At 40.0% G+C, this 16,743-nt stretch overlaps 1 protein-coding gene across 1 annotated transcript in view; it reads left to right on the top strand.

Annotated features, from left to right (window-relative positions):
• The first annotated feature begins 239 nt into the window (after positions 1–239).
• MKI67 (marker of proliferation Ki-67) overlaps positions 240–16,743 on the top strand; it is a 29,891-nt gene continuing 13,387 nt past the window's right edge. Inside the window, 12 exon segments of the mRNA XM_008065074.1 lie at positions 240–407; positions 2,857–2,935; positions 3,030–3,145; positions 6,650–6,716; positions 8,655–8,700; positions 9,168–10,262; positions 11,569–11,744; positions 12,764–13,082; positions 13,412–13,530; positions 13,644–13,815; positions 16,442–16,551; positions 16,553–16,598. Coding sequence (XP_008063265.1) covers positions 316–407; positions 2,857–2,935; positions 3,030–3,145; positions 6,650–6,716; positions 8,655–8,700; positions 9,168–10,262; positions 11,569–11,744; positions 12,764–13,082; positions 13,412–13,530; positions 13,644–13,815; positions 16,442–16,551; positions 16,553–16,598 — 2,437 coding nt within the window. The 5' untranslated portion in view covers positions 240–315.

Below are 16,743 nucleotides of genomic sequence, written 5' to 3'. Positions count from 1 at the left end.
TCCCGGGAGGCTCCGACTCGGGTGACAGCACCCTGGCCGCCGGACCCTGGGCGCCGGGGCGCCTAGGGGAGCAACCCGGACGCGCTAGGACTTCCCCAGGTCGGTGAAGGTGCGCCGGGCCCGGGTGGCAGGGCCCCGGGGGATGGTACAAGCGACCCTCTTGGGTCACTTGCAAGTCGCTTCTTAGCTCCTTGGCTCTCAGGATAACGCCCACCTACCTCTTTTGCAGTAGGAGGGTTGTTGTAAGCTTGGCTCTGCCAAACCTTTCGAAACCCGACCTTGCTCTACGGATTTATCCTCAGCATTGTTTAGAAAATGGAGTCTACCAGACGCCTTGTTACCATCAAAAGGAGCGGGGTCGACGGTCCCCACTTTCCCCTGAGCCTCCGAACCTGCTTGTTTGGAAGGTGAGCCCAGGGTCTCCGGGTGGACTTTTTAATCGAGAAGGTTGGGCATGACAGTACAACAGTTGGTTGCAGTACAAGAGGGTGGAAACTGCTGTAGGGTTAGGCCCTGTGCAATTTTTTGTTTGTTTCTTCCCCTATGGATTACCACCTAGAGTAATCGCTTTGGCTTGTCTGTTTGTTAGAATTTTGAGGCTCATGTTTGTATGGTTGTGTTGTTAGCCAATCAGTTTTGATACTGATTTGGTAAAAGTCTTGTGATGGAGAAAGCTGTAGATGATTTTAAACCTAATCGGCCTTAGGCAATGTTCAGAAGACCCTGTGTGCGCCTGCACCTCCCTTCCCTGGGCATCACTGGCTGCTTCGAACACTATGGGAGTGAAGGAAGGAAGCCACAGACTCAGCTCTTGTTTCTTTGTGGAAATGGGAAAATGGGAGGGAAAATCCTGCTTGTGTTTTGAAAGCATGACCCCGTTCTGTTGCCTTCCTGCTTGGTGATGGTGATAATCCTGCCCCCGCTCCAGCATAACAGGCAAAGTTACTAACAGTGTCCCCATCCACCTCTAACCTGTGTTCCTTGAGAGGTTTGAGAAGGGATCCTTCCCTGTAGGGCCTGGTTCCAGAGGCCTGTTCTAACCTCACCTCATCCTCCTAATATTGCCTTCCTTGTTCCAGCTTATAAGCTCTTGATAACCTTGGTACTTTTACGTAGTTGGACGCCTATGACTGGAAAGTTCTTCCTACCTTCAAACTTGTGTGATTCCTTTTCAATCATTCAAGTGTGTCTGATGATGTTTAAATGTTACCTCAAAGGAAGACTTTCATGGAAGTTTGTATTGCATCACAGCTTCAGAGATGAGTTGTGGGTGTGTTTCCCACTAGACTAAGCTTCCCAAGGGCAAAGACTGTCTTGTTAATAAACACATGTGCCGGATGAGGCCTGGTGGCTGGCATATTAGATGTCTCAAGACTTAGCATTCTGGCGAGTGTCCGATAGAAATATGGACTGGAGGTTTAGGTTTGCAATCGGAAGATAACATTGGTTCTCATGGGAGGGACATTTGATGTTCCAGGAATCGTTTGATAAGATCTGGAGACTTTTAACAGCACACTAGTGGAGGGGCGTGCCGTGGTCATCACTGAGTAGAGGTCAGGGACGCTGCTAAGTGTGCAGGGTAGCCCCCTGCAAGACAGAAATCTGGTCTAAAATGTCAGCAGCACCGATGCTAAGAAATATTTATCTATCACCAGCCTCCTGCCAAACAAATTCTTGGTTCTAAGGAGATAGTCTCTCCCTTGTTGGGATGTTCTGGTGCCTTAAAATCAAATTATCTTCTTGGGTTTAAAGAAACTCTTCACTTTCCGTAGCTGCTTTTCTCTTCAAAAGGAAAAAAAAACACATTTCATCTAAAATGGCAGTCCTTTTGCTTTTTATACAGTAGTACTTGAGTATAGTTTTATATGCAAGATTAGATAATTATAGAAACTAATATATAAGTCTTTGGTTACATAACTTGGGTTAGGAAGAGATATTCTTAGACTCCAAAGTTTCAGGAAGGCCATTGCATAGTTTGTTCGAAATTTTTAAGATCATAGGATAGAAAAATTCTCCCCAGATTCACGGAACTCCAGTGACTGCAGGAACCAACAATGAAATCTTCTGATTGTTCATTATGTGTAAGTTTAGGTAGGTCTCTTTTGCTGCTTTGCCATGTGTTAGTTTTTTGTGGAAAGACAAGTTGATTCTAGGTATTGTTTTTTTGCTGCTTCAAATGAGTACCTTTAATGTTGGAGACTTTTAAATCTGTCAGCTAGTACTGTATAGTTTTTAAAATAGTGAAAATCCTTCTATATTGATATTTACCATGCGCTAGACAAATGAGTGACATGTAGAACTCATTTGATTTCTGAACAACAACATGATGTGAGTACTAATATAATCTCTTTTATACTTGAAGATACTAAGGCACAGAGAGATCTAGCCTAAAATATAGCACATTAAACATATGTAACATTACAAACATATGTAACATATGTAACATTACATATATAACATTACAGACATAAACTTTTTTTTAGCACAGAGTATTAAAAATAGTCATTCTACAGAATTGATATAAGTACTCTTTTATTTGTCTTTTAAGTATAGCTGTTTATATAAAAGGTAATTCAACTTGTATTCTAGTATTTTCTATTATAATTATTTTTATACATTTTTATATTTTAGGGTCTTAAAGCTCTAAAATCGTTGCATATGCAATACTTTCAAAAATCATTTGCAGAATGTGGAGATCATTTACACTGCCATATTGTTTTGTTACTCCTTTATGAAATTACATTTACAGGTCAAATATACTAGTCAAAACTAGTCAAGTTCTGTGTTGTTTTAAGGAACTTAGGTAATTTTTGAGAATTTACAACAATAAAAAAAATTGAATTCTTTTGCATGAAGGGGTATGGAATGTGACATTCGCATCCAGCTTCCTGTAGTGTCGAAACAACATTGCAAAATTGAGATTGATCAGCAAGAGGTAAATGGTTTTTTGGAAGTTGATTTTTAAAGCCTTTTAGTTCACTTTTAATCTATTCATTAGTCACATATTTTCTCTCTCTCTTTATTTGTAGGCCATATTATATAATTACAGTTCCGCAAATCCAACACAAGTAAATGGGTTTGCTATTGATGAGCCTGTAAAGCTAGAACATGGAGATTTAATAACTATTATCGATCGATCTTTCCGGTAGGTAAAAATGAACTGGGCTAACAATAAATGACCTCTTTTGATTACCCATAAACTAGTATCACAGTTCAGCTGTGATCTTGCCTTATTGTTCATGAAACTCCTGTCAAAGTGTTTCGGGTATTCGATCTCAACACTAATCCTGATTTAAAATCATATGGATCTGGGAGCGTGACATATGGAGTGCAAATGTGATAGGATTCAAGGATTTGAGTGCGGAAGAAGGGTCATCTTGTCCTAAGGGAGTTGTTTATTTTCTTGGGTGTGTTTAGTTTCTTTTTTATCTTAATGCAAAGTACACTCCTAGAGAAGGATACAAAGCAAGATATACAAGGTCAACTTATGATGTGAATACCCTTGTGGCTACTACTTGTTGTGAACTGAGTTGTGCTCTCCCAAAATTCGTGTTTGAATCCCTAACCTCCAGTGCCTTAGAATATACCTGTATGTAAAGAGGCAGTGAAGTTAAATTGAGGCCGTTAATGTGCCAATGACTGGTGTCATAATCAGAGATGAGGACACAGTGAGAGATACCAGGGGAGCAGGTGCACAGACGAAAAACCATGTGAAGAGGTGACGAGAGTGTTCTCTTGGCCAGCTACAAGCCAAGAAGAGAGGAATGAAGTGCTACCAACGGCTTGATCTTAACTTTCAGCCTCCAGAACTGTGAGAAGTAAATTTCTGTTTTTTTAAGGCACTCAATCTGTGGTATCTTATTATAGTAGCCCTAGCAATCTAATACACCCCCCCCCAACTTACAAAGAGCATTTCCAGGTTTTATTTTATGCTGTCTTCTAATCATCACTTCTTTCCCTCCCCAAATAAGCCACCGTGATGACTTTTGTGATCTCATATAAGTCTCTGGAGTTTCACTACCTAAGCATGGATCTCTAAACACTATCGTATTATCTATTTTTGTGAGACTCCTTAACAGTGAAATTGTAATGTATACATTTGTGTCTGAATTGTGCATGAAATTCACAGCATGTTGAATGTCTTTCTCATTTGCCCGTCTCACCGAATAGGTATTTATTTGAATAAAATATGTATAATATACACAATAATATTCATAGTAGCACAATTTTTTCATTCTGGTGGACGTTGACTACTTTCGTTTTTGAAACATGTCAAGGCATGCTTTATGATCACATATGGTTTGTTGTTAACTAATCTGCCCATGTAATTGAAAACAATGTGTATCCTAAAGCTGTCAGATATAGTGTTCTATATACATATGCCCATTAAATTCAAACATTCTATATTTTATAATTTTTTCCCCAGCTTAGTAGTTACTCTAAGAGATATGTTGTAATCACCCACTAAGGATTTGTTTATTTTCTCTTAGCAGTTTTTGCTTTGTACATCTTGGGGCTATGTCATGGCATACAAATTTAGAATTCTGTGCTCCTGGTGCATAAAACTCTTTGTCATGTAGAATTGTCCTTTATTTTTATCTATGCTTTCTGCTTTAATGTTTCCTTTGGATGATAGATATAGCTAAGCTAATTTCCTTTTGATCAGTGCTTGCGTGGGATATAACTTTTTCTATTCCCTTAATTTTAATTCTTATGGTTTAAAATGTCTCTTGGAACTTGCTTTCAGATGAGTGTTTGTTTTTAATTGGAATATCTTCTTGACAGACTGACCTACATAGCATTATAAAATGTCTCTTGTCTCTATGAGCTATTTTTGTCTGACACGGTTTTGTCTAATGTGAGTATAACCACTCTCGTTACCCTCTGGTTGCTGTTTGCGTGGTGTGTCTTTTCCCATGCTTTATTTAAAACTATTTGCATCTTTGAGTCTGAACTTTGTCTCTTGTAGGCAGCATATAGTTGGGTCATTTTTATTTATTTATTTTATTGTTTATCTTTTTGAGTCGGGCTCTCACTCTGTTGCCCAGGCTGGAGTGCCGTGGCACGGGCACAGCTCACTGCAGCCTTCATCTCCTGAGCTCGAGTGATCCTTCTGCCTCAGCCTCCTAAGTAGTTGGGACTACCGTGTGCACTACCATGCCCAGCTAACTTTTTTTTTTTTTTTTTGTAGAGATAGTGTCTTGCTACGTTGCCCAGGCTGGTCTCGAACTCTGGGCTCAGGCAGACCTCTTGTCTCAGCCTCCCAAAGTGTTGGGATTACGGGCATGAGCTATCGCACCCAGCCTGGATCATTTTTAAAATTCATTCTGCTAAATGGGTCTCTACCTCCATTCGTATTCAATAGGTTATTTTTTTATGTACCTACAGTCCCTGGTAGTTTTGTTTACTGTGCTTCGTGGAGGTTTGCCTTCATTTTATTTTTATTTTTTTGAGTCAGGGTCTCACCCTCCGGGTCAGGGTAGTGTGCAGTGGCATGATCATGGCTCACCACAGCCTCAAACTCCCGGGCTCAAGCTGTCCTTCCCTCTCAATTTCCCAAGGCGCTGGGACGATAGTCATATGCCACTATGGCCAGCTAATTAAAAAAAATTTTTTTATGGAGACAAGTTCTTGCTGTGTTGCCCAGGCTGGTCTTGAACTCTTGGGCTCAAGCAGTCCTCCAGCCTCAGCCTCCCAAAGTGCTGGGATTACAGGTGTCAGCCACTGTGTCTGGTCTGCCTTCATTTTTAAAAAGTATTTTTAGGGAGTATAGACTTCTAGGTGCAGGGAGTTTTTGGAGAGCTGAACTATTTCCCCAAAACAAGATACTATCCAGATTGAGATACATTGAGATGATCTAAGATCTCTAACAAAGATTAGAAAGTGGATTTTAGGAAGAAGGACTTGATTCAGAACTGCTACCACGAGAAACAATTTCAGATGTCTGACTGCTTCAAATGTGATTCAGGTTGTAAATTCAAATCAGGTAATTTCACTGGTTGAAAAGTTTTTAATATGGAAAGTAAAGGATTGCTTCTATGGAATTGGTGACTGAGGTCTGCTGGAGCAATTGTGCATCTTGTTAAATGTCTTTTTAAGATGTGTTTGTCTTGTTCAGACACAGATTAAGTGGGAAACTGCAGTGATGCTAGTGTTCTAAAATATAGCTTTGGCAATTACCCTGTAGTGAAAGTGTAACTTTGTGTTTATCCTGAAGTATATAACTTCACAATATGATAAAAATGCAGTTGCCTTCAGGCCTCCTGGTTGACCTTCTAAGCCATCAGATAACTTCCATGAACGTAAAATAGAGGAAACCTGATTTTACTCTCAGGTGCATTAGTTTTGCATATAGAAGGTGCTCAGGGATATTGTTAAATCATACCAGAGCTAGTCAGTGATCAGAAGTTAATATGAGACTCCAACCTTCAACAATAGCATTTCCAAACAAATTTGATGCAATCAAGGTAAATTTTAGGGTAAAAACACTTTTCTAGCTATAAGTTTATTTCTTTGTATAAGGTAATATCTCATACAAAAACCAAAGTTTGCTCCTTGATCCTTGGGCATTAGCAGATGTGGAGATTTCAGTCACAGGGTATGAATCTTTAATTTGTATCCGTGTTGTCTGTTCTTCTGTGCACTCCAGGTATGAAAATGAAAGTCTTCAGAATGGAAGCAAGTCAGCTGAATTTCCAGGAAAAATATGTGAACAGGTAATGGTAAGTTCTATTCAAGTGGGCTCTGGTTCTTTTTTTATGATATGAAATCATTTTTATGTCCTTTGATGTATGATTTCTCTCTTAAAATCAGCGATAAAGGAGGCTGGTACTGGTTACAACAGGAAAAAGTAACTGAAGTATTAAAACAAGTTGAACTTAGACATTTAAAAATAACCTCAAACTGTATTTCCTCTTTGCTGTTCAAAATGAGATTGCTTCATTGGCCCTATGCTTTTGACCAAAAAGTCTACTAGAGTATGTCGTGATCTTATCTTCTTGCAAACCTGTGGTCTGACAACTCTAACACATGGAAATGAAATTCAGGCATTGCATTATCCGGTGGCTCATTTTTTCTCCCAGTCATGGTGCTCATCCATCTTTATGTGTTTGAAATAATCACCTGAAAATTGTGAGAGCCAAAGATGCTTCCCAACTTTGATGGATGTTGACTTATGAGACTAAAAGAGAATTTCTATGCTTTGTCACGTGAGAGAAGCCTTATACCTTGAGGGCAGAACGGTATTCCAATTTAAAACACAATTTTATTTACAGGCTTAGAAATCTAGTGGGATTTAGTAGGTTTAGGACAAATCCTGAGAATTCTATCTTTCTTACTTTTTAGGAAGCTCCTCAAGCTAGTTTCATACGAGCTCGTTGGAATTCTTTGGCTTAGGAGGATTATTCTAGGTATACCTGAAATTTACAATAGGCACATGAATTTCCACATCTTTGCCATGTTAGGCTTTGCCTCTTCCCTAGAGGAACAGCCTTAATGTTGAGCTTGGTGGTCTTCCCTTCCTGTGCTGGAAGCCAGTTCTGAGATATCTTGTATACAGCCACAATGCAACTTGTCAGTAGGTGGAACTAAATAAACCAGAAAGCTAGTTGAAGTATGGATTAGATATATGCCACTCACCAGTCTACGAACTATTTGTTTTATTACTGCTCCATGATAGAAAAGTATTAAAATTGAGTATGTAGGAAATGTTATAGCATTTGCAGGAATTTTATGGCTATTGCATATGATTATACTAAAAATGGGATTATATATTATAAGTATTTTTAATTTTATTAGTAGTTCATTTATATCATTTAGTCAGATTCTTATTGCACTCAAGATTGGAAATAAAAAATTCATCCCTCACATAGGTCATTTTAGAAGCAAGGTGTTAGATAGGAAGACATTTGAAACTAGCTATGAAGATAAATTCTTTGTTTCTCGTAATTTTTTTGGACTTTTTTCTTAATCCAGAGGATAAACTTTTTTGCCTTTGGAATATCAGAATTTTATGTCTGGCATATGTGTAATTCTTTAGAGTTTGCAACTCTCCAAAAAAGTTGCACATTAAGAAAGTGCAGGTATTATTTATGGGAGAAGTCAAGTGGGCTACACAGTCTGACCCCAGGCTCTGAGTTTCAGCGTCTGTGGATGCACTGTGTGCTTGTGCCTGAACTTCTAGGTTCTCAGACAGTACCCTAAGTATCTACCCCTGGCGGGGGGGAACACATGCTAAGTGGAGTCTCACTTAACTGACAGGCCCTGTGGCTCATTTCTGAGAAAAACTGATAAATAGTCCTGTGCCTGTGGGGAGTTATAGACCTTCCGTGTAGGTGATTGTGATATTGTGTTGGTTCTTCTTGCTGTATGATATCGGTAAATAACTTCCTTTAAAGTTATAGAAACTTACAAAGGTCTGATTTCAATAATTTTAAGCATGGAGTTTGTCTCCTATTATGACACTGTGTTTTTTTTAAAGTCAGCTAAGAAGTATTTGTATCATGACCCCCTAGCTCCCAAATGACTCGGGCTGGTGTCTCAAAGTTCACACAGGCGCTGTTTGGTAAAGAAAGCAATAAGCATATTTTCGTTGTTGTGACTATCAGTATTTAGGAAGATATTTAAGTCACTGTTCTTATTTTCCCAATTTTCAGGAACCATCGCATCGTGTCTCAAGATCCAGCTTCTCTTCTGACCCTGGTGAGCAGTGGTTTGATTTTGTTCTGGGATCCTGAAAGATCGGGTCTTTGTGAAGCATGATGGCAAAAGAGGGATAAGAAGAATGCGAGTATTAAATATCTAGTCTGTCAGAAGTCTATGAGGTGTTACTTAACATGTCAACAATAGGTAGATTCCTGAGTGACTTACAGTGCTTAAGGGAGAGTCCAGGTATAAGAACACTGCTTGTTCAGTTGTCAACTCAATTCTCAGTAGTTTGATGGCATATGCTATTTCATATTGCTTGTTGGAGCTAATGAGATTTATTTATCTGTATTGTAATACTAGTATCATACGATTTACAAGTTCTAGGCCTTAAATAATTTGTAGACTAAATGGGAAGCTAAGTTGTAAGACAATTTGAAACAATTAAAATATTGAATTCCACAAATGTTAATCATTGAGAAAATGCTGAACTTCTGTTTCTTATTTCATAATTCATTGCCAAGATGGGAAAGATCAAGATTCCAATGCCCATCCCAAAATCACTGAAGGAAATGTTTCGGGAAGACCTCGGGTACATGTCAAGAGTGTCAAAGGAGACAGTACTACCTCAGATGGCTCAGAAGACAATGTTGCCCAGGAAACATCTAATATTGTTCATTCCTCAGAGCATCCTGGACATAACGGTAGAAATACCAGTGATCCCACTTCTGGAAATTGTAAAGAAAATTTCAGGGCAAAATTAATGAGCTGTTATGAAGAAGGGAAGTCTGTTTCCTCTACACAATGTCTTGACAATAGCAAAAAAAATGAATCTCCCTTTAGGAAGCTTTATCAGTCAATGAAGAAAGAGTTGGATGTAAAATCACAAAAAGGAAATATTCTACAGTATGGTAGAAAATCAGGATCACAAACTGATTATATAGCAGAAAAGAAAAGTGCTGATGACTTACAGAAGGAGACTCAACTACTGATCTCACGTAAATCAAGACCAAGATCTGGTAGAAGCATCCCCATGAGGGCAGACCCTGCTTCACCTGATCAAAAGCCCTCCCAGAGTGAGAGGAAGGAAAGAGATGTGGAGTTTGCTCAGACTTCTAAAGAAGCCATGAGCTCTGGCCTTCTCTGGGAGACTCCTAAAATGAAGACCCCAGTACAGTATTCACGACTGCAGAATTCTTCACAAAAACGTAAGAATGAAGACCTGTGGATTATGGGTGGAAGAGAATCTGTGAATCTGGGAAAAAGTGAAGGTTTCAAGACAGACGAGAAAACACATACACCCAGGAAGTTATTAACCAGAACTCAAACACGAGCACCAACACCAACTAAAGCTGAAGATGCCGCCAACTCTTCCAATAAGCCAGAAAGTCTGTCTTTCAAAAACAGGAGGAGTATTGCTACAGAGGTGGAAGTCCAGCCTACAGAAGCAGAAATTCAAAATGAGCCTTTTTTAACTCTGTGGCTTACTGAAGTTGACAGGAAGATTCAGAAGAATTCCCTCCACAAGCCTGAGAAATTGGGCACTACAGCTGGAGAGATTGGCTCTGGGTTACCTGGTCTTAGTTCAGTTGATATCAGCAACTTTGATGATTCCCTTAGTAAGTTTATTTAACTGTAAATTTATTTTTTCTAAAAGAGTAACACGTTTTATATGATATAATATAAATCAATGTCACCTTCATTCAGTCACTCTTGATTAAGTGGTGGAAAAAATCTTAAGTACTTATGGACGGTGACAGAACAGGCATTTTTCATTTTAGCTGATGGAGAACACAGAAGACCTGGATAATTTGAACAAGGAATGGTGGAGGAGGTGCAGGTTGTCAGGAAAGCATGTAGCAGGGGCTATTGAAGGAGATAGGGTGGTCCAGTGTTTTTGGATCACCCTATCGATCACAAAATAGGAAAGTGTAATTGTGATTGCTTCTCATATGGGGTTTAATTCTGAACTACAAATACGTGAGTTTGGGAATTTGGAATCAATCACTGGACATCGAAAAGAGTGGTAGTGCTCTTGTACTTACACTCTGTTCTCAGAGTCTGCTACAAAAAATTTGTTATAAACACTAGATGATACCCATGGGTTTATACGCCAGGCAGATTTCTCCATACTTCACAGGCATTAACATTTTTGGTCCTCAGTGGTGTCGGAATGCTCATGGGTAGCTTTTCTTTCTATCTCTCTGTCACAAATGTGGAAACTGACAACCCAAGGCCATAGAATAAGTGGCCGAGATGTAACCTTTATAGCAGGTGCAGTAGTTCCTTGGCATCTTCCTACACTTTTCAGGGTTGGCTTATAAGAAGGAAAGTTGTCTAGGCATTCTGATGCAGTCATCTGAATGTCAAGGCTCTATTTCTGCAGATGGCTCGTGGCAGTCGGGGTATCTCAACGGGGATGCATCACTTAGACAAGGGATTTACATTGACTAGTGGTTCAGAAAGATCTATATTGGGGTCTGGGTCACATGAATTGACTGCGGGAATTACCTGGATACGTTTTCACAGCTCATAGAATCTGTTCTCTAGTTAGGTCTGGGTGAAGCACCAGTGTATGCATTTCTAGAAAGTTGTCTCGATTTGTTTCCTCCAAAGTGAAAGCTACTGCTGCATACTGATCACTTTCTTAAGCTTTGTCTGTTTGTAATTTGCCAGCATTTTAAGGGAAACCTGTACTGTCCCACTGGAATGTGATGTCGTAGTGTTTTCTCCTGAGATCTGTCAAAAACTCATGAAGCAGCTTCAGCTTCATCGGTATTGCAAGAGAATGAAGGTGCACTGTAGATGTTAGGTTTCCATGAGTTGTCAGTTGGTTAGTCTTTAAAAATACTAATTGGAAATCAATGAGAAGTCTTGGTATGGTTTATTTCATGGCTCTTTCCACATTTATATTCATTGCTTTAGATAAGAGTGAGGGGCTGCCTTTGAAAAGAAGGCGTGTGTCCTTTGGTGGGCATCTGAGACCTGAATTGTTTGATGAAAACTTACCTCCTAACACACCTCTCAAAAGAGGAGAAACACCAACAAAAAGAAAGTCTCTGGTCACTCACACGCCAACTGTCCTGAAGAAAATCATCAAGGTGAGTGTAGCCATCCACAGCGAATGGCGTCCACTTGTGCTACAGACTCCTTCCCAAATTCTGACACAAGCAGAATCATAACTAAGACCTTTAGGTTTTAAATAAATAGGCTTTAAAAAGACTAAATGAAACCCATTTACTTGAGCACTGAAATACAATCATCCGGGTCTCTACCCACAGTTCTAATGTGGCCAAGCAGGGAGAGACCTCAGCCCTATTTTTTTTTTTTTTAAATGTAGAAGGTTCCTGACATTCATTCACGTTTACAGCACCACATAATCCCCCTGTGGTTAAAGTAAAAACGATTAAACAATTTAATACAATTAAAAAGATTCTGGAGACATCACCGCATATAACCATAGGGTTGTTTTATTTTCTTTTAGAATGATAAGGCTGTGGTTAAGGCATTTAAATGGTGTGAAGGAAAATCGTTGACGGTTTTTTACATAATCAGCTTTGTAGAATGTTTAATCAATCATCTGTTCTTATGCTGTGTTGTCTTATCTTGTTTTCAGACCTCTAGAAATATATGGCCCCATAGTACACCTTAGTACATAATAAGGCCTGGGCAGTCTCTATTGACCTCTAGAAATATATGGCCCCATAGTACACCTTTGTCATAAGGCCTGGGCAGTCTCTATTTTCTTTTACCAGCAGGAGTAGAAAGCAATGCCTCCTTCCCTCTCTGTTTTACGCTGGCTCCCAGAGGACAGCAGTCCATCTTTTGTGTGCACCACAGGAAGCTGGGCGCCCACAGCTGCTGTTTGATGGGACAAATCACAGCATGTTTGTCTTGCACAGATTGGGATGTTCCTTCCCTCTTGCACCTGAAGCAACTCAGTTCAGACTTGTGTGCTTTTGTTTACTTTTTTCCTTAAATGCCTTCGAACGACAGCGGTTCCAACGATTGGTATTTCAAGATTTAAACAGCTGAAATTCTTCAGTGAATAGGTTTTTGCCAGTGATCAGAAAGATGTTAGGTCCTGGGTAAGTTTTCCTGTGAATTTCTGTCTTGTCAGGAGCAGCCTCAACCCTCAGGAAAAGAAGAGTCTGCTTCAGAGATTCATTTGGAAATGACGGCACACGACGTGGTTATGAGCTCTCTAGTTCCTAGTCCTGGGAAAACTCCAGTTGCAAATGATCAAAGCCGTAGGTCGTGCAAAGCTGCCTCTGCTTCCAGCGGTCGCAAATCTCCTCAGGCAGACACTCCTAGGCGAGGTGGCAGAAAGAGTGGCAATCTGCCTTCGAAGAGGACGTCCATCAGTCGAAGCCAACACGATATTTTACAGATGATTTGTTCCAAAAGAAGAAGCGGTGCTTCTGAAGCCAACCTCATTGGTTAGTATGGTATCAGCAAATATAGGCGAAGTGGCAGGTTCAAGACCCGCCTGGGCAACTTGGCCAGACTTCATCTCTATAATCAATCAAAAAATTAGCCGGGTGCGGTAGCGCGTGCCTGTAGTTCCAGCTCCTCGGAAGGCTGAGGAGGAAGGATCGCCGGAGCCCAGCAGGTCGAGGCTGCGGTGGCCGGGAGCGGCCACTGCCCTCCAGTCTGGGCGACAGAGTGAGACTCCAACTCAGACAAAATATTTATATATATGCGAAGGGGAATTGTATCTCATTAATGCTAATTTTCGAAAGGCTTCATCATCTTTTCCCTTTTACAGTTGCCAAATCGTGGGCAGATGTCGTCAAACTTGGTGCGAAACAAACACAGACTAAAGTTGTAAAACACAGCCCTCAAAGGCTGATAAACAAAAGACAAAGAAGACCTAATACGCCAAAGGTAAAAAGTGCCTCCGTGAATGGCAGGTTTACATGGACTGATATTGTTTAAGGTTGCATTAGGTGTATCTGTGCTTTGATGCTTTGTTCATCTCCTTCCTTTTTTTTTGGCAGAAGCCTATGGGCAGTGTTCACAATCAATTCAGTACTGGCCACGCCAATTCTCCTTGTACCATCATAGTAGGGAAAGCTCATATTGAAAAAGTCAACTTGCCTGCCCGACCCTACAGAATGCTGAACAACTTTGTTTCCAAACATAAGGTGGACTTTAAGGAAGATCTTTCAGGTAAAAACACAGCTTTGGCTCTTAAAAGTCATCAACCTTTGATCCTATGATTTTTGACTGTTGATGTTTGTTTTTCTCTCTTTACTGTGACTAGCATTACAGAATAAACAACTGAGTTCACTTTCTGAGATCATAGTGTTTAAGGAAGAGAAAGCGGCTTTGCGTTACAAAGGCAGGTCTCTGACCATTGGGGGGATCGTGCATCTTACAAGAAGTAGATATGGAAATGTCAAACGCATATCTTTAATCTGAAGAGAACTGTGCATATAGAAAACTGGAAAGTGCTTTATAGTGAAGAAAGGCAACTTGTTCTTAGAATTGCTCCCTTCCTGAAGCTATATTAATAGTTTATTCCAGAGGCAGGTCAGCAGTTTTTGAGCAATATTTTTGTTTCTTCGAGATTTACTTTCTTTCTAGGTAGCTTGTTTCTTGAAATAAAGCCCCCTAAGAAGTTTCCTTTAAACAGGTAATAGTTGAGCAAAAGTTTCCACTCAATTCCCACTCTCAGTAAAAGTGTGGCCTGAGTTACATAGTGTTATAGCAGATAGGAATGATGATATGAGAGCAGAATTTAAGTTTCATGTTGTATAACTTGTCCAGGGGCTTCCACTGTCAATAATTTGGGAAGGCAGTGAGATTTGAACTGAATAGGTAGAATCTTATTTTTATATTTCCTGGCATATTATGATTTAGAAGTGTTGTAGGCTGGGCTTGGTAGTTCAACCTATAATCCCAGCAATTTGGGAGGCCGTGGGTTTGAGACCAGCCCAGGCAACTTAGTGAGATTTTTTTTCTACAATAAGTAAAAATAAAATTAGCCTGGTGTGGTAGTGTGCACCTGTAGTTCTGGCTACGTGGAAGACTGAGGCAGAAGGATCGCCAGAGCTCAGCAAGTTGACGCTGGGTGACCATTAGCATGCCACTGCACTTTAATCTGGGCGATGGAATGAGACTCCAATTCAAAAAAAAAAAAAGAGAAATGTTGTACTTCTCAGTATAATACATGCAAGGTACTCTCTAATTATAGTCATATTTGGGTCAATATATTTATATTTTTAAAGCCCAGCAAGGCCAGACATAGTGACTCATGCTTCTAATGCCACCTTTTTGGAAGACTGAGGTGGGAGAATTGCGTGAGGCTTGAACCCAGGAGTTCAAAACGAACCTGGGAAACATAGCTAGATCTTGCCTCTACAAAATATTAGCCGGGCTTGGTGGGGCACATCTGTAGTCCCAGCTACCCGGGGGTTTGAAACAGGAGGATCACCTGAGCCCAGGAAGTTGAGGCTGCAGTGATCGTGCAACTGCATTCCAGCTGCATTCCAGCCTGGGTGTCTCAAAAAAAAAAAGTAGACATGTAAATATGACTGTGCTTACAAATTATGAACATGTACAAATGCACTAATATGTGTATATGTTACGAAATGTTAAAAAGCCCTCCAAAATGCTTTTTAGAAAAAATGTCTAAATAATTAGTGCTTGGGACAGTGGTTTCTCTTAATGATTGATTGAGTTAGTCTCACTCTGTCACCCAGACTGGAGTGCAGTGGCATGATCACAGCTCACCGTAGCCTTGACCTCCTGGGCTCAGGTGATTCTTTCACCTCAGCCTCCCAAGTAGCTGGGACTACAAGCATGCGCCAACATGCCCAGCTAATTTTTAGGTTTTTTTTTTGTAGAGCTGAAGTCTCACCATGTTGCCCAGGCTTGTCTCAAACTCCTGTGCTCAAGCAGTTCTCCTGCCTCAGCCTCCCAAATTGCTGAGATTACAGGTGTGAGCCACCATGCCTGGCTAAATGTTCCTTCTTTTAAGATGCTCTCCTAGACAATAAAATAATTCCCACCCCTTAATGTGAATAAATTCCATCTAAAACATTAATATCTACTGAAGACTAAACCCCGGGCATTTTAAGTAAGGCCTGAAAGGTTGCGGAAAGAAGATTCCTAAGTGAATGAACCAGTTTGGAAGGGAGTCTTCGAACAGATATCCCAAACACACTTGGCAGATGACTACCAGATTGAAATAATGTTTTCATGCATGGATGCCAGAAGGATAAAATAAGGAGAACATGGGATTACATGAGTTTTTCAGAAAGTTAAATCTTCCATATCGTTTTTTTTTCTGAGATCATGTCATTAACTACTTTTTGTGTGTTAAAGCAGAATGATTTGATTTTAAAATATATATCATTACTTTACAGTACTAAAAGTGAGCAGCCCTCTGCCACTTTCTAAAACGTGGACTCATGTTATTTGTACATAAGATCTAGAACTGAGGAACCCAAGACTTCTAGAGAAGCATGAAGACACTCAGCGTCTGGATCTCATAGGGGGGGCTTATGGGAAGGATCCCATGAACTGCCACACCTCATGTTGGGGAACTAGTTTGGAAGACCACAGAGGTCAACTAAATTCATTTATTTTCTTTAAAAGAAAGGAGCAGACTATGTCTTTGCTGTCATTTTACAAAATGAGAAAATTATTAATGGAATCGCCCTTTTACGAGGCCCTGAGTACAAGAAATTCCAGGGATCTATCTGTTGCTCTTTGCGTGCTGTATGTGAAGACTGAGGTTTGCATGTATAAGCAAAGTGTCCATCGCTTTTCAAATATTTTCATTTAACAGGGCTCACTGAAATGTTCAAGACGCCGGTGAAGGAGGAACCACAGTTGATGAGCACGTATCCTGTCATTCCTTCGAATTCAGAGAATTCGCTTGGAAAAAAGTTTCCAGGTAACTAATTTAGGAGAACTTCTACTACCCACTTCAGAGAGTTTCATTTGTTTTCCTTTCGTCTGAACACTGATTTTTTTTTTTGGATAGGAACTTATGGATGATGTTATTTCTTTGCAACCGACATTGTAGTACTTCTCTACAACAAATTTTCCTGATATAATAATATTTGCATCTTCTGTTATAATGTTTAA

The sequence above is a fragment of the Carlito syrichta genome, unplaced genomic scaffold (genome assembly GCF_000164805.1).
Source record: "Carlito syrichta isolate Samal-C Ts95f unplaced genomic scaffold, Tarsius_syrichta-2.0.1 Scaffold308151, whole genome shotgun sequence".
In the NCBI taxonomy this organism is placed as follows: Eukaryota; Metazoa; Chordata; class Mammalia; order Primates; family Tarsiidae; genus Carlito; species Carlito syrichta.
Note: the sequence above shows the minus strand (reverse complement) of the source record. Positions and strands in the feature narration are given on the sequence as shown.